This window comes from Sus scrofa, chromosome 6, assembly GCF_054392235.1.
Source record: "Sus scrofa isolate SSC_HxYL_T2T_F1_AM1 chromosome 6, Sscrofa_HxYL_maternal_Yorkshire_Landrace_v2.0, whole genome shotgun sequence".
Classification (NCBI taxonomy): Eukaryota; Metazoa; Chordata; class Mammalia; order Artiodactyla; family Suidae; genus Sus; species Sus scrofa.
Window position 1 is genome coordinate 67876031 of NC_139388.1, and position 26447 is coordinate 67902477.

The 26447-nt window shown below is 59.8% G+C and overlaps 3 protein-coding genes across 23 annotated transcripts in view; 2 read left to right on the top strand and 1 right to left on the bottom strand.

Moving 5' to 3' along the window:
- Positions 1-3042: 3042 nt before the first annotated feature.
- On the bottom strand, positions 3043-21514 carry LOC110261384 (uncharacterized). 5 transcript variants are annotated; one of them, XR_014806906.1, is made up of 8 exons: positions 21077-21514; positions 12281-12496; positions 11443-11560; positions 9682-9709; positions 7836-7939; positions 7544-7722; positions 5535-5648; positions 3043-3602 (listed from the first exon to the last, which is right to left on the bottom strand). XR_014806906.1 is itself a non-coding variant. In XM_084962480.1 (5 exons), the coding sequence occupies exons 1-4, from the start codon at positions 21512-21514 to the stop codon at positions 9678-9680; spliced, it is 804 nt and encodes a 267-aa protein (XP_084818606.1). In that variant the 3' UTR covers positions 9193-9275; position 9677. The 5 variants fall into 5 exon arrangements, 2 of the variants coding, with proteins under 2 accessions (XP_084818606.1, XP_084818605.1); XR_014806907.1 differs by lacking the exon at positions 3043-3602 and having other exon boundaries at positions 7567-7722; XM_084962480.1 differs by lacking the exons at positions 3043-3602; positions 5535-5648; positions 7544-7722; positions 7836-7939 and adding an exon at positions 9193-9275 and having other exon boundaries at positions 9677-9709.
- ISG15 (ISG15 ubiquitin like modifier) lies at positions 5792-6802 on the top strand. Its single transcript, NM_001128469.3, has 2 exons — positions 5792-5870; positions 6273-6802. The coding sequence occupies exons 1-2, from the start codon at positions 5868-5870 to the stop codon at positions 6771-6773; spliced, it is 504 nt and encodes a 167-aa protein (NP_001121941.2). The 5' UTR covers positions 5792-5867; the 3' UTR covers positions 6774-6802.
- AGRN (agrin) overlaps positions 8675-26447 on the top strand; it is a 32230-nt gene continuing 14457 nt past the window's right edge. For 9 of the 17 annotated variants that reach the window (XR_014806905.1, XM_021095178.2, XM_084962465.1 and 6 more), the window contains exons 1-3: positions 8675-8957; positions 11089-11350; positions 22463-22510. Coding sequence is in view for 16 of the 17 variants with exons in the window: in XM_021095178.2 (XP_020950837.1) it covers positions 8745-8957; positions 11089-11350; positions 22463-22510 (523 nt within the window). In the remaining variant the exon portion in view is untranslated. Of the gene's footprint in view, positions 8958-11088; positions 11351-21152; positions 21854-22462; positions 22511-26447 lie in introns of those variants that run through there. The other 8 variants (XM_084962471.1, XM_084962472.1, XM_084962473.1 and 5 more) reach the window with 1 other exon arrangement.

Sequence of the window (26447 nt, forward strand, 5' to 3'; positions counted from 1 at the left end):
CACAGGACGAACACACCTTCCCTTGGCCACCAGGAGCTGGGCTGTGGGAGTACCTCCCTGTGCTCTGGGCATTATCTTTCTCCAGAATTGAGTGTTGATTCCTCTCCACATTTGGGAAGCCATGTCCCTCCAACTTCTGGGTGGTGATGGAATCTCCTTCCAACTCCTGTGTGCCTGGGATGCCATCTCCAATGGCTGCTACTTTTCTCATCATTCTCCTTGCATCACCACTCTTGGGGAAGATGAGCTTCCCTGCCCTTCTTCCTTGCCACATCCAGACCAGCTTTTTCTTCACCAAAAAAGCCCCAGCTTTGAACCCCACCTGATTATCAGACTGCCCCTTGTGGAATTCGACTGCAGCCCAGTGGGCTTCCTGAAGCTATTACTTCTGGTTCCCTGTCACTTTCTTCAAACACTCCTGTCATAGTTCTTGGTGATTGCAAAATCCACGTGGATGATTCTCCAAACTTCTAGATTCCCCCTTCTCCATGGGTAGTGGTCTGGGTGTAATGTCCTAACTAAGCTGGGGATTCCAGATGCTGGGTGGTGATTGTTGCTCTCGGTTTCCCATCCACCCTGGGGCCCCGCCCACAGAGGCACAGGTGGAGTTGGAGGCCAAGTTCTAACCCTTGGGCTGCTGTTCTTCCAGTGTCACCTGGGGTTCTGCCTCCTATCCCCACAACCCCAGCCTCTTCCCTCAGTCCTGCCCACGCCCTCCCCGCTACCCCCCACAACTCAGCAGTGCCCCCATGTTCTCCTTGGGCCTTTCAGTCCTTTGGTACCTGGGAACAAATCTGCACACTCACTTTTCCATCCAGGCAGCTGGAGCAGATTCTGATGGTGACAGGGTCTGATTGCCTCTGCATCGGACCTTCTTGGAGTCTCAGACCAACTTTCAGTATCATCCTTGACCCTTGGAGCCCACTCCCAATGCTGTTCCATCAGGTCCTAAACCGCTCCATCTCCCTGCTGTATCCAAACACTTACTTATTTTTCTTTTTTGCCGTTTTTTTTTTAGGGCCACACCCACGGCATATGAAGGTTCCCAGGCTAGGGGTCGAATCAGAGCTATAGCTGTCGGCCTATGCCAGAGCCACAGCAATGCCAGATCTGAGCTGTGTCTGCGACCTACACCACAGCTCATGGCAACGCCAGATCCTTAACCCATTGAGCGAGGCCAGGGATGGAAACAGCAACCTCATGGTTCCTAGTCGAATTTGTTGCCACTGTGCCATGACAGGAACTCCCAGACACCCACTTCTGACCACTTTTTCTCCTACCACTGGCTGCCAGCCATGACCACCTTTGGCCTGGATTTTTGCAGAAGCTCTTTGCCATGGCAAGGAGGCCAGCGTTGGAGCCAAGCACTTGGTTGGGGGAGGTAGACAGGAGAGGAGAGGGCAAGCAGAGTGGCCAGAGCACACTTTAGCTCTTCCTGTCACCCTGAGGGGGATGGGAAGCCATGGAAGGAAGGTTTTGTGTAGCTCACACTGGCTACTGGGTCAGTAACAGACTACGGGAGGCAGGATAGAAGCAGGACCACCGGGGTGCACCTGCAGTAGCCCAGGTGAGAGGTGACTGCGTCCTAGACCAGGTGCACAGGTATAAGTAGTGAGGACTGTGGACATTCTTGGGAAGGTTTTTTGTTGTTGTTCCTGCTGTTAGATAAAGGGCTTAAAAATAAAATGTATTAAACCTTATAGATACTGTTTTAAAGGTTTAAGGAATTTTAGGTTAGTTTGTAAATGAAGCCAAATATTAATCAAAGGCCCCTTTATAAGTGGCTATTTTAATTTCATAAACAGAATATTAAGGTTTGTAACCAGAACTTATATATTTTGTGGTCATGTTATTAGATGCATACAAGTTTGCTCTTTGTTTTCGTTTTTTGTCTTTTCTAGGGCACCCATGGCATATGGAGGTTCCCAGGCTAGGGGTCTAATTGGAGCTGTAGCCACCGACCTACACCACAGCTCACGGCAACGCCAGATCCTTAACCCACTGAGCGAGGCCATGGATCGAACCTGCAACCTCATGGTTCCTAGTCGGATTCGTTAACCACTAAGCCACGATGGGAACTCCTATTTTTTATTTTTATTTTTTTTTTTTTGCATACAAGTTTGAAATAATTTTATTTTACCAATGAACTCAACCTTTTATTGTTATGCAAACTTCTATATCAAATAGTGATTTACCTGTAAGATTTCTTTGGTAATCTATTAATAAAATTGTTAATATGGCCATATCTGCTTCCTTTTAGTTAATATTTATGTGATTCGTTTCTTTCCATCCTTTTACTTTCAAATTTCCTTTATGTCTATATTTTAGATAATTGGGATCTTCTATAAGCCACATAAAATCAGAATAGCTTTTTTTTTTTTTTGGCTGCACCTGTAGCATGTGGAAATTTCCAGCCCAGGGATTGATCCCATGCCATGCCAGCAAGTCACACTGCTGCAGCAACAACACTGCATCCTTAACCTCCTGCACCATAAGAGAACTCCTTATGTTTTTATTTTTAAACTTCTTTGTAACTGTTTTAATTTTTTAATTTCTTTATCTTTGTGCCATGTTTAATAATGGTCAGCTGAAGGAGATTGAAGGGTTTTCACATTCTTATTCTTTTGTTATATTTGCAGTTTTCTTTTTATAATACTAATATTTATGCAAGGAGTGTGTCAAGAAAAAATTTTCAATCATATGAAGAACCAATTTTTTCAACTGTTTTTGGCATGTTAGCAACTTTGGTACCCTATGAGATCATTTGGGGGAAGGGGAGGTGGAATGATCAATTTATATTCAAAATACTTTGTATTTTCCATTTATTTATTTATTTATTTCTTGGCTGCACCTGCAGCATGCAAAAGTTTGAGGGCCAGGGATGGAACCCACGCCACAGCAGTGACCCAAGCCACAGCCGCAACAGCACTGGATCCTTTAACCACTAGGCCACCAGAACTCATTACTTTCTTTTTAAAAGTTTATTTACTTTTTTTTTCTTTAAAATTATTTTTAAAGGGAAAAGAATAAAAGACAAAAATGTTTTTAAAATTATTTTTACTTTATTTTAGTTTGTTTGTTTCTCAATGAATTTATTACATTTATAGTTGTACAATGATCATCACAATCCAATTTTATAGGATTTCCATCCCACACCCCCAGCGCATCCCCCCACCCCTCAAACTGTCTCCTTTGGAAACCATAAGTTTTTCAAAGTCTGTGAGTCCGTATCTGTTCTGCAAAGAAGTACATTCTGTCCTTTTTTCAGATTCCACATGTCAGTGAAAGCATTTGATGTTGGTGTCTCATTGTCTGACTGAGTTCACTTAAAGCTATTTATTTTAAAAATTAATTATCTATTTATTTTTAGCAAACATATGCCTATAATGTGCAGTTTGTAATAGTGAAAATTTGAGAACAACCTAAATATTCAACAATATGGGATGGGTTAATTAATTACACTCTATTCTTTGCTCTTTTTCTGGCCACGCCTGCAGCATGTGGAAGTTCCCAGGCCACTGCAGTGACAACACCGAATCCTTAACACACTGAACCACAGGGGAACTCCTGATTGCATCCTATTCTCCAGTAGACTCCTGATGCTGTGGGGAACATACGCAGACACTAAAACAACTTGCATAAAAGTATCTATTACTATGGAAAGATGTTTAAACACATCTAAGAATGAAGCAGGTTACAAAACGGTGACAGTAGTTAGGAGGGTGTTTTTTTTTTGTTTTTGTTTGTTTGTTTGTTTGTTTTTTAGGGCTGCACTCACGTCCCAGGCTAGGGGTCGAATCAGAGCTACAGCTGCCGGCCTACACCACAGCCACAGCCACACAGGATCCGAGAGGCATCTGCAACCTACACCATAGCTCAGAGCAACGCCGAGTCCTTAACCCACCGTGCTGGGCCAGGGATGGAACCCATGTCACAGCGCTCCCAAGACCGTCGATCCCATTGCACCACAGCGGGAATTCCATGCAACATAAACTTAACCGCTTTAAAGTATGTAATTCAGTGGCCTTTAGCATATTTACAGTGTGGCACAGCCGTCACTTGATGCAGTTCTGAAACATTTCACCATCCCAAAGGAGACCTGTGTCCTTCGCTGCCACTCTTCCCCCCTCCCCCAGCCCCTGGCTACCACCGGACAACTTTGAGTCTCCATGGACTGGCCGCGTGTGGCCATTCCACAGAGTCACACAATATGTGACCTTCTGTGTCTATCTTCTTTCACTGAGCACCATATTTTCAAGGTTCCCTCACAGTGTAGCCTGTGGCAGTGCTTCACTCGTTTTTATGGCTGAAGAGTGTTCCACCCTAAGGATGGGCCATACTTTGTTTTTGTTTTTTTGGTTTTTTTTTTTTTTTGTCTTTTTGCCATTTCTCTGGCCGCTCTCGCGGCACATGGAGGTTCCCAGGCTAGTCGACCGGCCTAGGCCAGAGCCACAGCAACACAGGATCCGAGCCACGTTTGCAACCTACACCACAGCTCACAGCAACGCTGGATCGTTAACCCACTGAGCAAGGGCAGGGACCGAACCCGCAACCTCATGGTTCCTAGTCGGATTCGTTAACCACTGCACCACGACGGGAACTCCAGGATGGGCCATACTTTGGTGAGGCCTCCACCTGCTGATGGATTTGGTTCCTCCCCCCACCCCATTTCTATGACTCCTCTACTGTGAACGGAGTTGCTGTTAACATTTCTGTGCAAGCATTTGTTTGAACACCTGTCTTCGGGTCTCTAGGGCCTGTGCCCAGAAATGCAATTGCTGAATCACATGAAAATTCTGTTTAACATTTTGAGGATTGACTAGACTGTTTTCCACAGTGGCTGCACCACTTCTCATTCCCATCAGCAATGTATGAGGATTCCAATGTCTCCACACCTTCACCAGCACTTGTTACTGTTCTCTTTTTAATCGTTGTTATTATTATTGTCATGCTAGTGGGTGTGACATGGTATCTCGCTGTGGTTTTGATGTGCATTTCCTTGATGGCCAGTGATGTTGAGCATCTTTTCATGTGGTTGTTGGCCATTTACGTATTTTCTATTTTAAACTGTCTGTGAAGTCTTTTGCCCAACTTTTAAATGAGTTGTTTATCTTTTTGTTGTTGAGTTGTAAACGTTCCTTATGTATTATGGATACTAGGCCCTTAACTGACACATGACTTGCAAATATTTTCTCCCATTTTGTAGATAGTTTTTTTACCTTGCCAATAGTATTCGTGAGTTCATTTTCATGGAAAATAAAAGACACATCTCTTTCATTTAAAAAATCTGAATAAAAAACCTGAATAAATATTGTCATAAACCAATGGTTGTTATCTCTGGCTTGGTTGGACTGTCACTATGTTTTGCTATTTCTGAATTAACCCCGGCAATGATTTCCAAGGTTCCTAATTTTGCAAACTGGTAAATGGAAAGTGAAAGTTGCCAATTGTTAGCTCTCGGTATTATGATGCTATTTGTGCATCGTGAAAAGGATGTGAGGCACTGGGCGTGCCGGGGGTTTCTGAACACGTACCTCTGGAGGCGGGGATGCTGTCGTGTGCCTGGCTGGCAGCTGGAGAGACTCTGTACCCCCTTCCTCAATGTCCTGTCATTGCTATTTGTTTTTTCCTGCCATGCACTCCGGAGCCTGCCTTGGGAAAAGGAAACCGAAACTGAAGCCGATTTCGATTTCGGCTCCCGCGGTGGTTGGCTCCTGGACTCCGCCCTCTGACGCGGCTGCTCAGGCTTTTTAAAGGGCTGAGCCGCCACGGCTGAAGAGCAGCGGCGAGCTGAGCGGCAGCGACGCAGAGCGCACAGAGGCAGCGAAGCAGAGCTCACAGAGGACCTGTCGCCAAAGCCCACGGCCATGGTGAGGGGGGTTTGACAGGTGGGGCAGGTGGCCTCTCCCAGGGGCAGAACACCTATGTGTACCAGGCAGACAGAGCTGCTCAGGGCCCGCCAGGTTCCTAAGCATGAGGGGAGGGATGGGGCTCCTCCTGACGTCAGGGTCTGTGTCCTCAGAGGGCTGAGATCCCTTGGGGTCGGCACAGGGAGGCATCTTAGCTGGTGAAGGGAGGTGACATGATGGTTGTGGGTGGTGGCCATTCTAGAAATGCCCCCTTGCCCTCTCCAGTGCCCGGGGTCCCCCTCCTGGAGGGTGGGGAGGGTAGGGAGGAGGGAGCAGCACTCCTGGGCTCTAGGAGCTTTTGCCCCACTATGTGGTGGCCCTGGGACTGGTGACAGGGTCTCTGAGCCTGTGTGACGCCCACAGGGTAGGGAACTGAAGGTGAAGATGCTGGGAGGCAAGGAGATCCTGGTGCCCTTGAGGGACTGCATGATGGCATCGGACCTGAAGCAGCAGATCGCCCGGGAGATCGGTGTGCCCGCCTTCCAGCAGCGTCTGGCTCACCCAGCCGGCAATGTGCTTCAGGATGGGGTGCCCCTGGTCAACCAGGGCCTGGGCCCAGGCAGCACAGTCCTGTTGATGGTGCAAAGCTTCAGAGACCCACTGAGCATCCTGGTGAGGAACGACAAGGGTCGCAGCAACGCCTATGAGGTCTGGCTGACGCAGACAGTGGCTGAGCTCAAGCAGCAGGTGTGTCAGCAGGAGGGCGTGCAAGCTGACCAGTTCTGGCTGACTTTCGAGGGGAAGCCCATGGAGGATGAGCACCAGCTGGGGGAGTATGACCTCAAGCCTATGTGCACCGTGTATATGAATCTGCGCCTGCGGGGGGGCGGGACAGGGCCAGGGGAGCACCTCACCGAGTGCTAGTAATAAAGCTGTGGCAAAATTGAGTGTAACAAAGCGTCCATTCTTCTCTGGCCAGCACCATCTCGGTGTCAGTCCTCCATTCTGCACCCATTTTGGTGAGACAGGAGGTGAGATGGAGGAGGGAGTGGGATGAGGGGACCCAGAGGTTGCTGGGTGGTCACCAGACTAGAGTTGCCAAGTTAAGGGACAAGCCTTGTGGGATCAAAATGGTGCCCCACACACACCAGAGAAATCGAAGATGTGTCCCCACATCTTTGGGAAATTACCTTCTAGAGAAATAAAAAGAGGCACAGCCGCTAGAGCCCATCCTTGTCTTCCTGCTGTGCCGTGGTCAGCTCTGCAGCCCCACATCTGGGTCAGCAGATAGCACAGGGAGGAGAAGGCCTGGCCAGGTGAGTGCCCCTGGAAGCAGTGGGGGCATGAGCCCCTGTGGCCTGTCTGGGTGAGCTGTGAGGGAAGCCAGCCTCCCCCGTGAGCCCCACAGGAGCCAGGCTGAGTCAGCCCTGGACATGGGGGAGGCAGGAGCACAGGACGTGGACCTCTCTGGGCATGGCTCTGAGGACCTCTGCTTTCGGGCTCTTCAGGGCATTTGGCTGAAGACCCAGAAGCCTCCTTCCTGGTCTGTGGGGGTCCACAGCTGAGTGGGGGAGGGGGAGCAGACCTGCCTGTGACAGATATATGTGTAGATATGCAGGTGAGGGTGCATCGGCGGGGGTGCTCCTGGCTCCAGCCTCACTTCCTGCACCTCCACCCCCACCTCTGTGTCATACCGTAACTTAGTGTGAGCACACACCCTCAGCGCCACCCTCCTCTTTTGAATCCCTCCACCAGGGTCTGGGCGGAGTAGCGTCCTCCTCCAGAGGGGTCTCTTCCGCTGCTCATCCTCCGTTGCCTCTGGCTCCGAGATCCACGGCCGGCTTGCGTGAGGGTGTGCGCGGCGGACCCAGTCCTAGAGAGACAGAAGGGATCTCCTCTCCCCGCCCCCCGCCCCCCACCACCTTCATCTAGGTCATGCTCTAAGTTAGCGGGTCTGGATCTCAGCATATACCCTTCTCGGCTTACCTTCGGTACCTAGCGGAGCTCCGGGAGCGGGCGAGGGGGCGTGGCCGGCCGTCCACTGCTGACACGCGATTGCAGCCTCGTGGCGGCAGAGGGAGCCCGTCTCCCTGCAGAGGGGCCGGAGCTTACCGGGAGGGGGAGGTGGGCGGGCCTCTACTCCCTGTGACCAATCGCTGCAGCCCCCGGCCCGCATTGGTCCCAGCAGGAAGGGGGTCCCGGGCCGGCCGAGCTTCCGTCCCCAGTTCCAACGAGGGGCTGGGGTCCCCAGTCAGTCCCTCCTGCTGGGGGCGGGGCACTGCCCTGCAGGGCTCAAGAGGCGGTGGGGCCCCGGATCTGGCAGCCCCTCCCCGCAGCCGGGGAGTCCTCGCCGCCCCAGCCCCGGCGCAGCCTGGAGCCCCTTGGAAGTCCCGTCACGTCGCCTCCAGATTATGCATTAACCCGATTTCAGCCGCATTTCCTGGCGGGGGAGTGGGGGTGGAGAACGTCCGCGCGGGCGGGGCAGGGGCGTCCGTGGGGGTGCGTCGCAGCAAGGAGATCACCCTCCGGCCCGCCCCCGCCCCCGCCCCGCCCGGCCCACCTTCGCCCCGGCCAGTCCCACCACCCACCTTGGCCCGACGCAGACCGGCCCCCTCCCTTCCGCAGCCCGGCCTCCACCCGGCGCCGCTGTCCCGGCGCTTTGTTCGCAGCCGGCGCGGGTCGCTGGGCGCCGGGAGGGCCGGGGGCGGGCGCAGACGGGGCGGGGGGGGCGGGAAGGGGGTGGTGCTGCCCCGGGCCCGCCCCCGGCCCGCCCCCGCGCTGCCCGCGCTCCCGCCGCCTCCCAGGAGCTGCGTCCCGTCCAGTCCAGTCCCGTCTGCGGCGCGGTCCGGCCCGTGCGCTCGCTCCGGCCGCCTTCCGCCGTCCTCCGCCAGCGCCATGGCCAGCCTGCGGCCGTCCGGCTCGGCCCCGCTGCAGCCGCTGCTGCTGCTGCTGCTCCTGGTCGTGGCCGCGCGCGCCCTGCCCAGCGCCGACGGGACGTGCCCCGAGCGCGCGCTGGAGCGGCGGGAGGAGGAGGCGAACGTGGTGCTCACCGGCACCGTGGAGGAGATCCTCAACGTGGACCCGGTGCAGCACACGTACTCGTGCAAGGTGGGCCCCCGCGGGACCCCTGGGATCCTGAGCCCCCTTCGCATTCTCCTGGAAGCCTGAGTTGGGGGCCTCTCCCCCGCGACCCCTGCCCCCTATTCCGGAGGCCCTCCCCTCGCGAAGCCGGCCGCCCCGCTGAGACCCCCCGCCCCAGGCCGTGGGAACGAGCCCCAGACGCTCCGCAGCGCTCGCTCCCGCTCCCTTGGCGACAGCCGACCCCCGGGTGGGGCGCCAGGTCTGGGAAAGTTCTTGCGGTGCCGCTGCAGTCCCACCTCGCGGTGCCCGAGCTCCGGAGGCCCCTTCACCGTCTGCCCCTTCACCCTAAGCCCAAGCCCTTATTGGAAACAAGTGCGCCTCCATCCAGGGAGAATGCACGACTGCCGCACCCCCTTCCCCACCAGCCCAAGAAAAAGAATAGGGACGTGGGGAGGTAACGCTTTCTGCTTGGGCTGGAAGTGGGGGGTTGGCCTGTTGTCAGTGCTGTGCCCCCTCCCCAGAGGCGAGAAGGGGTGGTCAGGAGAGAGAGGAGGGGTCACATCTAATCTCCCAGCCGCAAGGGTCCTGGTGGGGCAAATGCTGCAGTGACTGGGGGTGGGGGTGTGTGCAGAGAAGTGGGCGGGGCCGTTGCTGAGCCTCCAGGGAGGGGGCCAAGGGGCAGGTGCCCCATTCCGCTTTTGGGAGAACAGGATCGCCCCTGGCCGCGGGGGGGTGGGGGGGCTTACCTCACCTCTCCTTCAGCTGGATCTGGGAGCCCCCTGGAATATACACGGTGGTTTTTTGTCCTACATCTGTTCCTAGGGAGGACTCAAGGGACCCAGCCTCACTCAAGCCCCTAAAACCACCTCCCCACCCCAAAATCAGACCATTCCTCCTCCATGGAGATGGGGAGGGGTGGCAGCTTCTTTCAGACTGGCCTGTGCAGGCTATAGCTGGGCTCCCCCGCCGGGCCCCCTCCCCTCCACCACTGCCAGGGCACTTTGCCAAGTCCCTGCAGGATTTTCCCGACTTCCTCCCCGCTGCTCCTGGGTGTGGCTGGAGTTGGGGGAGGCGATGAAAGCCACCCTGCCCTCCCCTGCTGGTTACCGTCCTTCTAGAGCCTATGTTAAGTCTAGGGGTGGCTGAGAGAGTGAGCCAAAGCTACCCCCTCCCCAGCCTCTCCTGGGCCACCGAAGGGTGGAGGGAGTCCCTGTGGATTCTGAAGACCCGAGACGCCCCGCTGGGGCCAGGCAGGTGGACAGGCCACCATTGTCCTTCATTGCCCATTCCAAAAGTCCTGGCCCCCAGTGCTCCTAAGGAAAGAGGGGTCTTTTTATGGACAGCATGCATGGGTGCATGCCCCCGCAGACCCATTCCTTTAGGGCAGCCCTTCTGTCTGTAGGTCCTGCTCCCCACCCTCACTAGGCTGTGGGCGCGTCCCAGGGCCTGGTTTGTCAGAGTGGGTACCCTCAGGGCTCCAAGAGCCGAGTGTGGAGGGTGGGGCTGCCCTGTGCTGCCCAAACTTGATTTGTGGTTCACAGGCTGCCCTGACTGCACCGCATTCACTGAAAGAGGCTGGGGCGGGGGCGGGGAGGTTGTCTTAGCCCACCCACAGGGCTGTAGGGACCCAAGCCAGCCCAGAGCTCTGAGCTCAGAGCCCCTCACCCTGAAAACCACAGTCATGTTAGCGGCTCCCGGCTCTGCCCAGGGGTGGGCCGAGAGGACTGGGTGGGTCGACTGGGAGCATAGGTTGGGAAGACAGGCACCCCAGGCCAGCTGGGTCCCCTTCCCATGTCCAGCCTGAACAGAGGTGGACATTATTGGAATCTAGGTGACTGCGGTCCCTTAGACCTGGGGGTTGGGGGGGCTGCTTCTGGAGGGAGAAGATGTGTTTACAGGCCATGTGTCTGAGTGTGTGACACACACGGGCGGCCGCATCCATCCCTGAAGCTTCCTCCTGGGGGGCTGACCCAAAGACCTTCACACCTCTGCCCAGGGTTCCGGTCTGCTATGGACATCTGGCCTGAGCACATGAGGTGGGAAGAAAGGAAAAAGCCCAAGGGCCAGCTTGCTCTTTGCCTCTGTGGCCCCCTTTCTTTTCCCCTGTGGGAGGAGGATCACTGACACCTGTGCCCCCCACCCCCCATGTCCACTCCAGGTGCGGGTCTGGCGGTACTTGAAGGGCAAAGATATAGTGACTCAGGAGAGCCTGCTGGATGGAGGCAACAAGGTGGTGATTGGTGGCTTCGGAGACCCGCTCATCTGTGACAACCAGGTGTCCACTGGGGACACCAGGATCTTCTTTGTGAACCCTGCACCACCGTACCTGTGGCCGGCCCACAAGAACGAGCTGATGCTCAACTCCAGCCTCATGCGCATCACCCTGCGGAACCTGGAGGAGGTGGAGCACTGTGTAGAAGGTCTGTGAGGGCTAGCGCGGGGCAGCGGGGGACTGAGGTGTGCAAGGGACCCGCTGTCGTAGGCTAGAGCACATGGTGTCTTGTGGTCCCACCTCCTTGCCGTGTCCTGGCCCCCTGGCTTCCTGGCTGTCTCAGGTCCAGTCTCTGACAGAAGCAGGACTTCCCCTGAGATGCCACCCTCTTGCATCTTGGAGCCAAACAATCCGAGCCCTGCAAAGGGACAAGCCTCCTTTTCTTCCCCCGCTTCCCAGCTCGGCACACCCCCTCCTGGAGTCCCCTTTTCTGGGCGAGAGACGGAGACCAGGTGAATGAACACCAGTTGTTTGTGTTCTGCAGAATCCCAAACATCTGTCTAGACGGGGCCCAGATGTTGAGCAAACCCCTTGGGGTGGGACATGAGGATGTGCGGGGGCCCCCAGGGGCGGGAGTACTACCCCACCCGAAGGGGCAATTATGTGGAGTGGGATGCTTCTAGCAGCGTGAGTGGCTGTGGGATCCCCTCATAGAGATGAAGAACCCGTCCCCCTATTTCAAATGGCCCAAGCACGCCCTTCCCCCACCCCAGCGTCTGAGAGGTACGCGGGAACCACATGACCAGGGCTCACCCAGCCCCCTCGCCCCAAGAGAATCCCAGCTGGGGGCCGAGCTCCTCGGCTGGGGAATGCAGCAGGGAGGACGCAGGAACTGCCGTCGCCCCCACATCCTGTCTGTCCCCTCATGGCTGCCTGGGAAGGGATGTCTGGGGGGTGGGGGGTGGGGCAGAGAGAAGGCTTCCTCCCAGGGTGGTGGGAAGGGTCCCTGACTTCCTGTCCTGGGAGGTGACCCTGTCCCTCTCATTTGCTCTTCGGCCAGCAGGGAGTTCCATCTTCTACCCAACTTACAGCTGGGATGCTGGCTTGGTTTTTGTGGGGTCCTGGACAGTGGACTTACCTGGCCAGGGTCGGACTGGGTGGGGGGCAGGTCAGCAGCTGAAGGGGAGCCTGCAGCATATTGCTCAGCCTTTGGTCGGTTGCTCCTGGGGCTGTGTCCAGAGTCCCAGGCCATGACATCATACACAGCCAGCAGTGGCTTAGCTGCAGTGTCCTGGCATGACCCTCTCACCAGGTGAGGGCTGGAGACCCTGGCCCTGGTCCAGAAGCTTGCGGTCTAGGAAGAGGTGGGAGGATGCCCCAGAGATGGGGCAGGTCGTGGGGCAGTGATGCCCAGTTGGGGGATGAGTTGAAGGCTAAGGAGAGGCTGGAAAAGAGGTGTTAGGACGCAAGACATCCCCTGTTTCTGCAAGATCGAGAAGGCAAGTCATCTACTCTACAGCTGGGCGGGTCCAGCCGGAGGGTCCGTGAGTCAGTAACTGAGACCTTTTGAGGGGTCAGAGGGCATGTGGCGGGAGGGCAGCCCCAGACAGAACAAGGTTTGCCATCTTGCCAGACCCTGCTCGGCCCACGCCAGGCCCTGGCTCTGGATGTTGGATCAGGCAGAGGGCCAGCCAGAGAGGAGGACCCACAGGGAGAGCCCCCACCCAGGACTGAGGGAGATGCCACCTAGTGTTTAGGGGCTGCCCAGGGTAGTGACCAGTCTAGGACCCTAGCTCCAGCTGGGCTGGGACCCACAGTTTGTAGCAATGGGGTGAGCACCCAGGAGAGGCTGAAGCCACCAGACTCTTCTGGGTGGGCCTGCCAGGTGGAGGGTCTTGGGGAAGGGGGTTCATGAAGAGGAAGGAAAAGAAGTAGCCTTGACTGTGGCTTGGGGCCTTGCAGTAGGGCCAGGGTGGAGGGGAAGCCCCCAGGGAGCAGAGGGGCCCAGAATGAGCAGCTTGGGTCCACTGGAAGCTGCTGGAGAGCCCTGGAAGTTCGGAGCCCGGACACATGCATCTCTTCTTTGGAAGCAAACCACGGCCCAGCTGGGGGTCAGGGGGCTGGGAGGGCTGGGCTCTGGGGACAGGGTGGATGCCTCCCAGGGCCCTGGGTTAGATGGGGGCGCCTCCCCCTTGAGGCTCTCCGAGGCCTGAGGAACAAGGTCCCCTCTAGCTAGGGCCAGGCTTGGGGAAGGGAACAGCCCTATCCCCACCTCCCTCAGCAGGGTGGGGGTGGGAGGAGGACCGCCTCCTTTTCTGTAGGAGATAAGGACCTTGGATCCCACCCCAGACTCTCCAGGGAGCCAAGGCCTCACCCTGGCAAGGGGGACAGATGGGCAGGGCTTGAGCTACGATGACTTCTCCCTGTCTGACTCTGATCCCATTCTGCTCCTTGGGGCCTCAGAGCTGCCCCCGCCCCACAGGGCCCAGAGGGAAGGCTGGACAGCCACCAATCTGTGCAGGTTGCCCCAAGACCACCCCAAGACCCCTGCCTCTATGACACCTCCCCCAACCCCCAAAAGGCCCACAGCAGCCAAGGTCAGGGGGCACATCCTCCCAGGTCCACCTCCCTGGATGCCTCCACTTCATCCCCACCTGGGCTCTCCTGAAGGGGCACCTGCTGCTGGGTGGCACACCTGGTCACCTGCTCTATGCAGATGGCTTTCTTCAGTGTCTCCCCCAGGGCCTGCAGGCCCCTGGGAGCTCCTCCTCCCTGTCCTCCCGCCCGAGGAGCCACATTCCGAGCATAACTGAGACAGGTATGTGTCCCTCCCTCTGCGCCACCTGTGGGCGAGGGAGACGGTCTCTGAAGCAGCCTCTTGCCAGAGGAGACCCTCGCCCCTGCTTTGTCAGGGAAGCAGCCTGGGCTCCTCCAGTGCCAGCCGCCCACACACCACGAGCCTGCCCAGGCTGGCAGCTGAGCGGGCATCTCCTCCAGCCTTACGGTTACTATGCCCTGGTCTGGGCACGGCCCTCCCCTCCCCCACCTCATGAGGACTGGTCCTGGGGCCTCCCCTGAAGCCCCTTGGAGAGAGGGGTGCAGGCCTGGGGCCCTTCCCCCCACCAGGAGCCAGGAGCAGAGAAAGGAAGTGTTGTCTGCCCTCTCTGGGCCTGGCACAGGGACAGGGTCAGAGTGAGGCTGGCGCTGGTCCAGCGCAGCCCGGCCCAGCCCTGAAATAGGGGTCCTGGTGCCCACACTTGGCCTAGCCTGGCCGGCCCCCACCCTTCCTCCTGCCAGGCCAGTCGTCTAGGGCCTTCTGGAGGGCAGTCCTATAGCTCACGCTGGAGAGGCCCCGGGTCCCCCGCCACCGGCCTTGGCCTTGGTGCAAGCAGGTGTGGACGGCCGGTACGCCCCCACCCCCACAGGGACTGACCCTCCCCAGAGCCGAGCAGGGGCAGGTGGAAGTCCAGGGGGAGGTTTCCGGGCGGCTCCCTCGGGACTGGGATTGGCTCCCTCTGCTGTCTGGCACTTAGCTTCTGCACCCCCAGTTCCGCTGAGCCCGCCGTACCCCCCCCCATTCACATTCCTCCCTGCTGAGGCGGGAGGTGGCTTCTTCCTGTCCGGGTTTCCCTCCTCTAGGCTGTAGGTTCTCGCTTCAGACCCGCCCAGGGCCCTCCCTGGCCCCTCCCCCAGGCAGGTCGGCCTGGAGGGGGCAGGCCCAGGCTGGAGGTTGGCGTCAGCGCCTTCTTCCTTCCCTCCAGCAGCGGGGGGCAGGGCATCTGCCCGGACCCCACCCCCACCCCCACCCCGCTGTGCCCTCTTCTCCCCACCTGGGGCTCTCCTGTAGGAAGGCTTCGGGGAGTGGACTCGGGCCCACCCGTGCAGGCAACCGTCACCACGCAGTCCCCTAGGGATGGGGGCGCGTGGGAGTGGGCTTTGCTCCTGAAACCAAAGGGTTTTGGGTCCTGTCGCTCGGCCAGGCAGTGCTCCTTTAGGGCAGAACTGAGCTGGTGGAAACAGCTCTTGGCTTTTTCCAGACCCCACCCCATCTCTCTGGTCCTACCGGGAGAACAGCCCCACCTCCATCCTCCCCTGCAGGTTGGAAATGGGAAAAAAGGCTCTCTGGAAACTTTCCTCCCTTTTCCTCCATCTCTGCTGTCCCTCGCAGCAGTCTCTGTGTGTGCTGGCACCCAGCACCCAGCACCCAGGCGCAGCGGAGGAAACGGCTGGTCTGGGTCTGAGGCTACAGCCCCCTGCCCACGAACCGTGACAGGCTGAGGAGGGGGGAGTGCAGAGGAGGGAGTGGCCCCAGACTCAGGGTTCTGGATCTAGCCAGTGGTCATTCTCACCAGCCCCCCGCTGCAGTCCAGGCTGCCCTGCTTCCTCCCTGAAGGGTTAACCCCCTCAACCCCTGAGAGCAAAGCCTGCTCCCTCTGCCACCCCCACAGGAGAGTGGAAAACAGCTGCCAAAACTGGCCTCTCTCCTGCCCCTGCCGCGCCACCCCGGTCCTTTGCCTTCACCTGTGGGACCCGGTTGCCCTCCCTCCCCCACGAGCTCTCCCTTGCCTAGAGGTCTGGGGGTCCGTGGGAAATGGGCTCCCTTTCTTGTCCTGCTGTGCCAGCCCAAGGAGCTCCTCCCGGCCGTTGGGATGGGGAACTGGGGCTTCTCCGCGCAGGTTGGGCTGGCTGGGCTGGCAGCTGCAGGCACAATTACTGAAGTAGCCCCAGTAGCACTTGACACCCCAGGGTCCCTGGAGGTGCCCACCTCTCACCAGAGAGAAAAAGGAATCTCAGAAATGAGACAGCGCCCTAGTGGCAGTTACCTGATGACAGTGACACAGGTCATCTGAGGAGGGTGCTGTGCCCCCATGGGCTACACTGGGGCTCCAAGGGACCTGTCCCAGTCCCGGGCTGTGGCTCAGAGCTGGGGAGGGAGTGACCTAGGCCCCTGGTAAGGCTTCCAGTTGGGAGGAAAGCTCCCCTTGAAGGGGCCTCTCCCCCCAGAGCAGACCCTGAGAACTTCCTGAGGAAGGCCCCCTGCCAGGGGCTGCTTACAGCTGGACCTGGGAAGGGAAGACGCCCCTCCCAGCTCCCCTCCCCCTGTGGTGGAGACGTGGGAGGGGGGAGCTCTGTGTCCCATGGGCAGCCAGCTGTTTGCAGCTGTGTGGCCTGCACGTGTGCAGGTTTGTAGGCATGTATGCACACGTGCCTGCAACCTCAGGTGTACTAGTCTGCACACCATTCTGGCTGAAACCCCAGCTGGTGACCTGTGCTTCCTGCCACCCTTATATCCCAGGGCTCAGCCTGGGGCGGGGACTCTCTAGGTGCTCTGCCAACAGGCTGGTCATGCGCAACCTTACAGGGCTCCAGCCCTCTGCCCTCACGTGGGTCCCATCTCCCCAGTGTCCAGCGGTGCCCCCCTCCCACCACCCATACCTGGCAGAGGTCTGGGCACCTCGCCCTGTAGTCTCTGCCTCGGGGTTTCTCAAAGCCGGAGATGGAAGGGCTGTAGCAGGGGCCACCTGGGCTCCTTGTCCCCTCAAGTGCCTACCGGACCCTGAGTCTGACACAAGGAGCCAGGCAGGGCAAGTCAGGAGAGGCAGGTCTGCCGCTGGTCTGCGCTTGCCTTGCCTCTGCCCCCAGCAGCGTCCGCTGGGACACCCCGCGCTGGCCCTGGGAGAAGCAGACACCTGTCCCTCTGCCCACAGATGTGGGTCCAGCACCTTGGGGAGAAATAAGAGCCCAAACATCCAGGCAGATTGTAGCCTGGCCCTGACCCATCAGTGGGGAGGGGATGTGCGCCACTTGCCTTCCTGGACAGGGAGGCCGTGAGGCTCATCAGGGCCACTTATTACTCCACCTATTGGCTCCTTCATCAATGCAGTCACTCACGGCCCAGCAGCACATCCTCACAGGGCCGCTGGAAGGGGCTGCTGCTGTCACCTGCACAGGGCCCTTTGAGGTTCCGGATGGGCATCCCAAGGAGGCCAGGTGTGAGCTGTGTGTGGAGGAGTGAAGGCAGAGGGAGAAGGACATTCTGGACGGGAAAGACAGGACAACAGGGTTCGAGGGTGCAGGGAGCAGCAGGTCGTCCCTTTGTCTTGGGTGAGGGGTTGGAGTGGTACATGAGAGAGGGCCGGCAACCTGGAGTCCAGGCCACAACCCACTGGCTGGGGGAGTGGGACCCTCCCCTGAGCCAGCCCTCCCACCTTTGCTGCTCATCCCATTTGCTCTCCCCCAGGGGCTGCTTCCCTAACCTCTCTCTGTCCTGCATCTGCTCAGGTCTTAGTGGCCCTCTCTAGTCTCTCTACCCCTTTGTTCCTGCCTGTCCTGCTTCGAGGAGGTGTCCCTTCATCCTGACACGCAGGTCAGCACCTCTGGAGGCACTGCCCCCCAGTGTGGACCTTTGTGCCGGACTCAGGAGGGTCTCCTGACTCACCAGGCACTGACCACACCTGGGTGCCACCCCGGTTCCCCCAGCTTTCTCTTTCCTCCTGCAGGTGGGCAGGGTTATGCCGAGGTGCATTAGGAGGAGCTGTCCTGGAAGGGAGGGACAGAGAGCAGGGGTCAGCTCCACCCCATCCCCAGGTGCCTGCTGTCCCCTCCTCTGTTTGGCTGGCACCTCTTGGTGGCTGCAGCCTATGTCTTGGCAGGTGTCCAGGCCCTGAGCTGAGCTGCCGGGGCCTGAGGATCTTCCCATAGCCCTGGTTGCCCTCGGTCCCACCTGGCAGGCTCCTCCAGGACTCCTGCATCCTCAGAGTCTGTTCTCACTGGGACCTTTGTAGTGGCCTCCGTCTGGAGTTGCCAACCCCTCGCTCCATCATTCGGTCTCTGTACAGATATCAGGCCCGCCAATCCAGGGCACCCTCTGCCACTGGCTAGCCTCCCTGAGGGCAGAGAGTTTACCTGAGGGGCACACACCTCCTGCACTCGGCCCGCCCACGGAGGAGCTCAGACCAGCTGGAGGCAGGGCGCAGATGGAGGAGTGCTGAGTAAGCGCAGAGGAGCGCGGGCGCTCAGTGGCCTGCAGCTGCCCTTCTAGCTGCCAGCGGGGGCTGCCCTATGAGCCAGCCCTGCTGAGCCTGTTCCCCAAGCTCTCGCTGAATCCCTCTGCCCAGCAGCGGGGGCCAACCGGCAAAAGTGTGGGCCCGGCCCGGTGCCTGGCGGCGGGGCACAGAGCCGGCCGACTCAAACATGGGCGCCTACCAGCCTCACCTGAGGCAGCGATCAATGATTGTGGCCTGGGCTGGACTCCACCTCCTTCCCGGAGGCTGGCCGGGGTCCAGCAGCAACGTCCCGCTTGTGAAACGCTCATTGTCTGCTGAGGCCGAGCGGGAGGGGAAGGCCGTCGTCTGAGACGGATACCAGGAGGCCAGGACGGGGGGAGGGGGCCCCCCTGCCCCTCCACTCCCGCAGGGGCAGCCAGACATCTGTGACTGTGGGGCCGCCTGGCAGCCAGCACTCAGCTGCTCGATGCACTTCACACCCAAGCAGGATACCCCGGAGATCCCGTGTGTGCTCGCTGACCGGGGCGGTGGTGGGGGCGGGCGGGGGGTGGGGTCGGTGACATCTCAGCCCCTCGTGAATGAGGGTCATCTCTGTAAGAAAGGGGTCAGCAGGTGGCCAGTAGGTAGGACTTCCCAGCCTCTCTAGATTCCATTCCCCACTTTCTCAGGGCCAGGGGAGTACCTGGGGCACATCCAGTGTGTGCTGTGTGGGAAGGGACAAGCTCTGCCCTGCATTAAGGTGTGAAGGCGATGCCCAGCATGTGTGCACGTGGGGGAGTGTGCAAGATCCTGTGTGAGCTGGGAACATGGAGCGTGTGTAAACACATGTGAGCGGTAGCATGTTACTCTGCGTGCGCCCGGAGCTGGGCTCCTTCCTAGCTCTGCGCACTCTCTGTTCCTGGGGCATGCGCCAGCTTGGGCTGGTTAGGGCTGAATGATCCCAAAATAGCCTGGGGAGCCTGAGCTCCCCTCCCTGGCTGGGTCTGGGGCCTCAATGGTCCTTTGTCTCTCTGAAGGCATCCAACCCCTGTGGGGGCTCAGACTCAGACTCGGGTGGGAGGGACCAGGCTGCCTGCTGGTTCCCCTTTCCCCAGGCCAGGCCTGATAGGCCCTGAGCCCCCTACCACCACGTGAGCATCCAAGGCCAGCCCATTTGCTGGCAGATCCCAGGGTCTCTGCCTGGGGGAGGCCACCGCGGCCAAGATGCCTGGGCTTAGACCTCCCACACTCTGATTCCTTTGCCTCGCCCTCCTCCTACAGAGCCCACCCATGAGGTCCCACAGCTGCAGTGGCAGCAGCAAACAGGGCTCATGTGCAAACGTGTGTCCAGTGGGCACATCAGTTTAACCCCTGTCTTTGGGCACTTCCTGAAGCCAAGGGATTCGTCCTGCAGTCTGGAGGACTGCATTGAGAAGTAAAATGAGAAATGTGTCACTGCCTGGGCTCACCACACCCCAAGTCCTGGGCTCTGGGCCAAGCCCTGCCCTGAGAAGATAAAAAGTCAGACCCTGCCCTGGGTGCTCCCAGTTCTGGGCGGTGCCCTGGGAGCCACCACTCTCAGTGTGGGGTGGGCAGTGCCAAGGTGAGGTGAGGAGTGGGAGGCTCCCTTGTGGAGGGAGTGAAGCCAGCCAGGGGCCAGAGTCTCCCCTCTCCAGGTAGCCTGACAGACTGCTGCTCTGGGTCTATCGCCAGGTGGGGTGGGGGGAACCACTTTGTGTATTGGCTTTTCCTGCAAGGTTTCAGGGCTCCAAGTGGTTTGAAGACCTCTGCCCTGGGTGACGGGGGACCCTGACAGGGCAGGCTGACCCCACTGGGACTTGGTACTAGTGCGCCTGCAGCCGGAAAGGAGTCCAAGGAGATGGACCTGCCAACCTGGGTGCTGGCTGGCAGGCCGTTGTCCCAGCTGAGGAAGGTTGGGGCGAGGGGGCATGCGGAGGCCACCTGAGGAGGAGAGAGTGAGCAGGGGGTGGGGGTGGGGGGCGACTCCAGGGACATGTTTGTGAGGCAGCTGGGTACGTAGTAGGGAGGACCGGAGTCCCAGGTGGGCCAAGCGCCCTGGCCCGCTGACTTCGCGGCCCCAACGCTCCCGGACCGCCTCTGGGGGGCGCTCCCGGCTCGCGGACTGTGCCTGGAGCCCTGCGGCTCTTTGTATAACTCTCATTTACATAGAACTCATTTGCATGTTCCTTTCCCTGCGGGGACTCGAGTTGGGGGTGCGCGGATGGTTTGAGGTGTTGCTGTCAGTTCCTAGGCGGCGGAAGCCCACCCTCCGAATTGAACCCAGCCCCCTCTCCACCTGTGTATGCACCTATACTCCGGAGACCCTACCCCCACCCCGCCAGAATGGGGCCAGCAGGAGCAGAGACAGTGGCACGCACACGCAGTGACAAGCAGACCGCAGCCCACAACGTGCAGGCCAAGCCCCCTGCGGGGACGCAAACAGACCCTCCGACATTCCCCGGGTGGCCGCTTAAGCGCGGTCCAGCCTGGCGCAGCCAGGTGGGAGCGGGAGGGAACCCCGTGCCTGTGCCGCCCCGCTCGCGCCCGGCTCCTCGCTCCCACTCCGCAGCCCCTCGCCCCCGCCCCAACACCTGCCTCTCCTCCAGTTCCAGCCTCCGCTCCCACCCGGCCCTGGCCCGTCCCTGCACCCTCCCCGGCCCCAGCGCCCCACCTCAGCGCCGGCCCCTACCTCTGCGCCCTCTCCAGCTCTGCTCCCTGCCCGCCCCGACCCCGCTGCCTTACCCCGGCGCCCCTGGTCCCTGCGTTCTGTTTTGTGCCGACGCCCTCCCGTGCCCGTCCGCGCGATCCCCCTTGCGGCGCAAGCCGCGACTCCCCGCGCGGGCGCCCGCTGGGGTCCCGGGAGGCGTCTTCCTTTGTCTCTGCTGCTCTCCGCCCTCCCTCCGTGGCGCCCCTCGCCCCTCACTCACCCGCGAGGGCGCGGGCAGCGGGCGCGGCTCCCCCGGAGGCGGGAGGCGAGGCGCGGCCCTCCGCGTACGGCTCTTTATTCTCTCCCTCCGGACGCGCGCGCGCTCCTCCTGCTCGCTGCCGTCGCCGCTCCCGCCTCCGCCGGGCGCTGGAGCCGCTGGAGCAGCCGGGGCCCGCCGCGCCCTGCGCCTCGCCGCCAGTCGCGCTCGGACCCGCCTCTGCAGGGCAGCCGAGCGGGCAGGAGCCGGGGCTGTGGAACTGGTAGAGGCTCCGGGAGACCGAGCACAGCCGGAGCCCTGCGGAGAGCTGCTGGCGCCTGCGGCCCAGGCCCTGACCGGCGTGGGCAGCAGGGGTGGCTCCCGGCCCTCAGCTCCTCCTCCGCCTCCCTCCGAGCCCAAATTTGGGATTTCTACTCCGGGAGAATCCTGCACACCTCCCATTATGAGCCTCAAGGGCTGCGGAGGGGGCCTAGTGCCCCCTGCTCCCCAGCTGTGACTGGAGCTGAACTTTGAAATGCAGCTGCTGTCAACTGCCCCGGGGGGCCAAGAATGAGCGGTGTAGCACCCAGGAGGCCTAAGGGCACTCCGTGAGGACCCCCCACACCCCAAGAGTGGGAGCCAAGGAGCGGGCCATGCCTCCGCTGCCGCTGGAGCGGGACCCCCGGCAGCAGCACGGGGTCTCCCTGCTGGTGCGGTATTTCATGATCCCCTGTAACGTCTGCCTGATCCTCCTGGCCACGTCCACGCTCGGCTTCGCGGTACTACTCTTCCTCAACAACTGTACGTGTCTGGGTGTGGCTACCTTGCCAGGCCCAAGGGATCCTGCCTCTGCTGGCTGAGGTCCCCCGCCTCAGCCACCAAATATGAGGGGACAGGCAGGGTCACAGAGAAACCGGCAGCTATGATGGGCCACTGCATCTTTGGAGGGCACCATGGGTTATCTCTGGATGCCCGGACCCCTATGGGCCCCTCGAAGCTTATCCTCGTGCAGCTGGCAGCTGGGGCAGGGGGCGGGCGCAGGGGAGAGGGCTGACCCTCATCTTGAGCTTCAGAGACAACCTTCCTTGGGAGTGAGGGTTAGGGGGCATCTGGCAGCACTGGGAATGGGGGCTTTGTCAGTCTGGGCCTCGTCTAGGGCCTAGATGGCTGCCCATATGCCTGCCGCTGGGCCTCACCTGACAAGTGTCAGGGCATGATGGTATAGCTGGAGGGACAGAGAAAAGCCAAGGCTTCTGCCTTTGCCCACCCCTAGCCTCAGTCTGTCTTCAGGGCTCAGAATGGGGCCAGGGAAGGGATGTGTGCAGGCAGGGGGGACAGAGGCCGGACAGAAGGACAGGCTATGGGAGGACTGGCTCAGAGGGACCTAACATGAGATTTGTTTTTTTCCAGACAAACCTGGAACCCACTTCACGCCAGTGCCCCCGACGCCTCCGGATGGTGAGTAGGGGCTCGGTGACAGACTGAGTTTGGGAACCCGTGCCTGGAGGAGCAGTGGCACTCCTGGGGGTTAGGGGCTATAATTGGGCGTGCATATCAGATGTGTTAGGTGTGTCTGGAGGAGGAGGAGGAGGCTGGATGAGGGAACCTGGGTCCTTCCTAGGGCGTCCACAGTGGTGGAGAGCAAAGGGAACGTGGGGCCCAAAGTCCCTGGGCCTGGCTGCATCTTGGCCACAAAACTGGGGCTTAGTCCTGGAGCCCAAAGGCTGAGAAATGAGTCAGGCACTGTGTGCAGAAGGATGCAGAGACCAGGGCCCTGGGGAAGGGCCTCAGCAGGACCATCGACAGCTGTTTGAGGAGGGATTGGCGGGCCTGTCACTGGGACCAAGCAGGCTGGGGCTGGCCATCTTGACCTGCTTTGTGGGCTGGGGCCTGGCCTCCCTGGGGGGCTCTGCTGGTGTGTGGCTTGTGGTGATTAAGCTAATACGAGGGGAAGAGAGGAAGCTCTTGGTGTTGTGGGCTGGCAAGAGAAGGGGGCGGCCCGGGGTCTTCTTGGGAGAGGGAGGTGCTCTCCTGGGCTTTGCTTTTGGAACCTGGGTCCCCTGCTGGGCAGGCACCTGCCCAGGTCCACGGAGGCACACACACAGAGTGCTGTCCCTACATGGGATGGGCCGTCGGGGTGGGGGGTGGGCAGGTCTGTGCTGGACTGGGGTTTGGGGCCCAGGACTGAGTCTGTCACAGGCTGTGGGCAAGAGGCCTGGAGCAGGTTGGATTTAAAGACCCGCCTCTTCCCCCAGCGTCCTTGGCCTCCTCTCCTAAAGCCCAGAGCCTGGTGTGTCTTCTCTGTTACACACCCTGGCCCTCCCCCACAGACTTCCACGTGGACCCCACACCTGCACTCTGATCCCATTGCCCATTTGGGGACAGCAGCACCCCGTGACCATCGTCACCCCTCTCAGGGACACACTTCACTTTTGTGGCTGTAGGCGGGGCTCAGGGGACCCGCTCCATGCTCCAACCTCCCCAAGTCTGGGAAGAGAGTTAAATATACCCGCTCCAACCGGAGGCTATAAAAAGCCACCAACGCCTCCAGCATTGCACATGGAGAGGGGGGACTTGGGTAAGTGAGGAGTGTGGCTCCTGCAGGAGGCCCAGCTGGGCAGGTGTGGCAGAGCCCCGAGGTGAGCCTTCAAGGCCAAGGGTCTCTAAGTGTCTGGGTGCTTCATGTGCAGCGACGAGGGGCAGCTTGTGTAACGATCCGGGGCTAATACAGGTGTGGCCTGCGTGGCCTGACACCCACACGGCGAGCTGTTACTTGCACAATGAGCTGTGCCTGCATACATGTGCATGTGTGCGTGTGCCATCACACTTGTCTGTGCGCGTAGTTTCAGTCTGGAAGGTCATCTCAGGCGTCTCCAATCCCCTTGCCCCTCAGGGGAGCAGATGTGGGGGTGCACAGGGCCACTCTCATCCAACCTAACAGATGCGGGGCCTGGGGCTGAGAGGGGACCAACACCACGTGCCCCACCCTCGGCTTTGCCCAGATTGTATCATCAAGTGCAGCACCTGTCCTGAAGCCGGACATCTGGCCCCACTTCAGCCCCTCAGGAGCTGCCCTCTGAGAGGGAAGTGGGCTTCTCAAAGTGCTGGGTAGCGGAGGGGCTGGGACCTGGACCTGCCCATCTGACTTGGGAGTCAGTGCTGCGGCCTCAGCTCCGTGCCCCTCCTCGGGGGCCCTGGCCCCTGCTGCCCTCACCACCTCCGTCTAGGAGCTAGTCCCTGAGATATGTCTGGTCTCCGGCCCCCAGTCCTTCACCTTCCAGTCCATCCTCCGTGAACCTGACCTAGAGCCCCAGCCTTGCTCATCACAGGTTAGCTGCCACCATCATCATCACCTTCCTTCCCTGATCTCTGTCTTGAAGGAACAGAACAGAACCCTGGGCTCTGAAGGGAGGGTGCAAGTTGTGGCGGGTGAGGAACCTACTGGTCAGGCAGGAGTAAGCAGCCCTGGCCAAGAGACTGGGACTTCGGGTGGCGTCTGGCTGGACCGAGGTGACCAGAGGGAGAGAGGCTGGAGCACAGGCACCACACGGAGCAGCTGGCCGAGGAGCTTGAGGGGCAGTGAGGGTCTCAGCCATGGGGTCAGGACTCTGGGGAGACCTTGATCAACAGGTCCAGGTGACGTCAAGTAGAGGAGCCAGCCAGATGCAGGAAGTGCCTGTGGATTTGGCCCAAGGGTCTCTGGGGCCGTGGGCAAGAGAGCGTTAAAGGCGAGAGGGACGTGAGTGCTTCAGGGAGAGACGATGCTGGAAGGAAAGGGAGAGTGAGAAGAGAGTTAGGTGTGTGGCCAGGGTGGCTGGGGTGCTGGCAGCTCTTACTGCTCTGGTCATGGTGGCCATCCCCCCACAGAGTGTGTGCTGGGCCTCTCCAGGGCTTGGCGGCTTTGGCCCAGTTAGCCTCACGGCAGCCCTGGGAGGTAAGTTCCACCGTCCCTATTCACAGAAGGAGATACTGAGGTGTGGCGGGGTCATAGCGTGCCCACAGTCACCTGGTGGCGAATGCAGCTGGGGACAGCTGGGCTCCCGGATCTGATGGAGGTGGCCCAGGGTATGGTGGTGGGAGAGGAGCACAGGTGGGTTGCAGGGGCTTCAGGCTGGGGCATCCATGCTGGCCCCACCCTGGCCTCTAGCCCCTGTTCACTCAGCCTGTGGGGGATGGGGGCAGGGACCCCCCCCCCCAGACAGACAGACAAGAGGAGCCTGGGGTGGGCCATCGCTGCGGTGACAGCTGACTCCAGCTCCCTGTGCAGCGGCCCCCCTCCACCCCACCTTGGAATGGAGTGTGCTTCCTCCTGCCCCACTTCCTCAGCCTGCTGGGAGCTGGCAGCGGGGGCCGGGGGTGGGGCTGCCCCCATAACTTATTAATGATAATTGGACCCAATGAAACTTTCATCAGGTCCAGACAGCTGCACCCCATAATGGCCCTGCCCCGCCTATGGGTGTGAGGTCCCAGGTGGGGGTCCTGAGGAGTCAGCCTGCCCCTGCCCCAAGGCTGAGCTCAGGAGGGGCTGTCGCTCTAGGGTCCTGGAAGAAGCCATGCTCAGCGGGAGGTGGGGCAGCAGAACCTCGGGGCAGAGGGGAGTTGCTCAGGAGGAGAGGTGGCAAGAGATGAGGGTGGGGACACCCAGGGGCTCCAGGGAGAAACGCCCTGGTCAGCTTGCAGCTGGGAGGCCTGAGAGGGCTGGGTGGGTGGTGGCAGAGCCGCAGCAAAGCTGGACCTGAGGAGGGCTGGCTGTGGGGAGCATGGAAGGTAGGGAGTGGGCACAGAAGGGCCCATGTGGGTGGGGACAGGCCTGAGGAGAGAGGGGGCTGCAGAGAAGCAGGCAAGCAGGCGGGGAGAGTGAGAAGAAAGGGGGAGTCTGCAGGCAGGCAGGGCAGGGGTGTCTGCTGAAGGTGGAGCATGTGACCTAGCCTCAGAGGCCACTCCCTGCAGCCGTGTGACCTCAGGCCATCCCTGACAGTCAGGGGAGCTGGTCCTGGGGAGGAGGCAGGGGCCAGGTGTGGGTGTGGACACTGGAGCAGCTCCCAAGCAGGGGCAGAGGGGGCCTGGGCCCTGAGGGGTAGGTCACAGTCACACGAGGGGCTTTGATTCTAATGTGGGGAGAGGCCCCTGGTTCCCTGTGCCTGGGGGCTGTTTGTCTGCCCCTGTGTGGGGAGTGGGTCAGGAGCAGATGCAATGCCCCTCCACAGTTGCAAGGCCAGGGGTGAGGTTAGAGAAGGTTCTGGTGAGGGAGCCCTGCGATGCGCTGGGGCATTTTGAGAGGGGGAAGGCATCAGGCCTGGCCCCAGCGGGTACACACGTGCTCCTGTGAGTCAGCACGAACATGGGTGGACACACATGTGCATGTGCGACTGTCCGTGCAAGGTCTCGCACACAG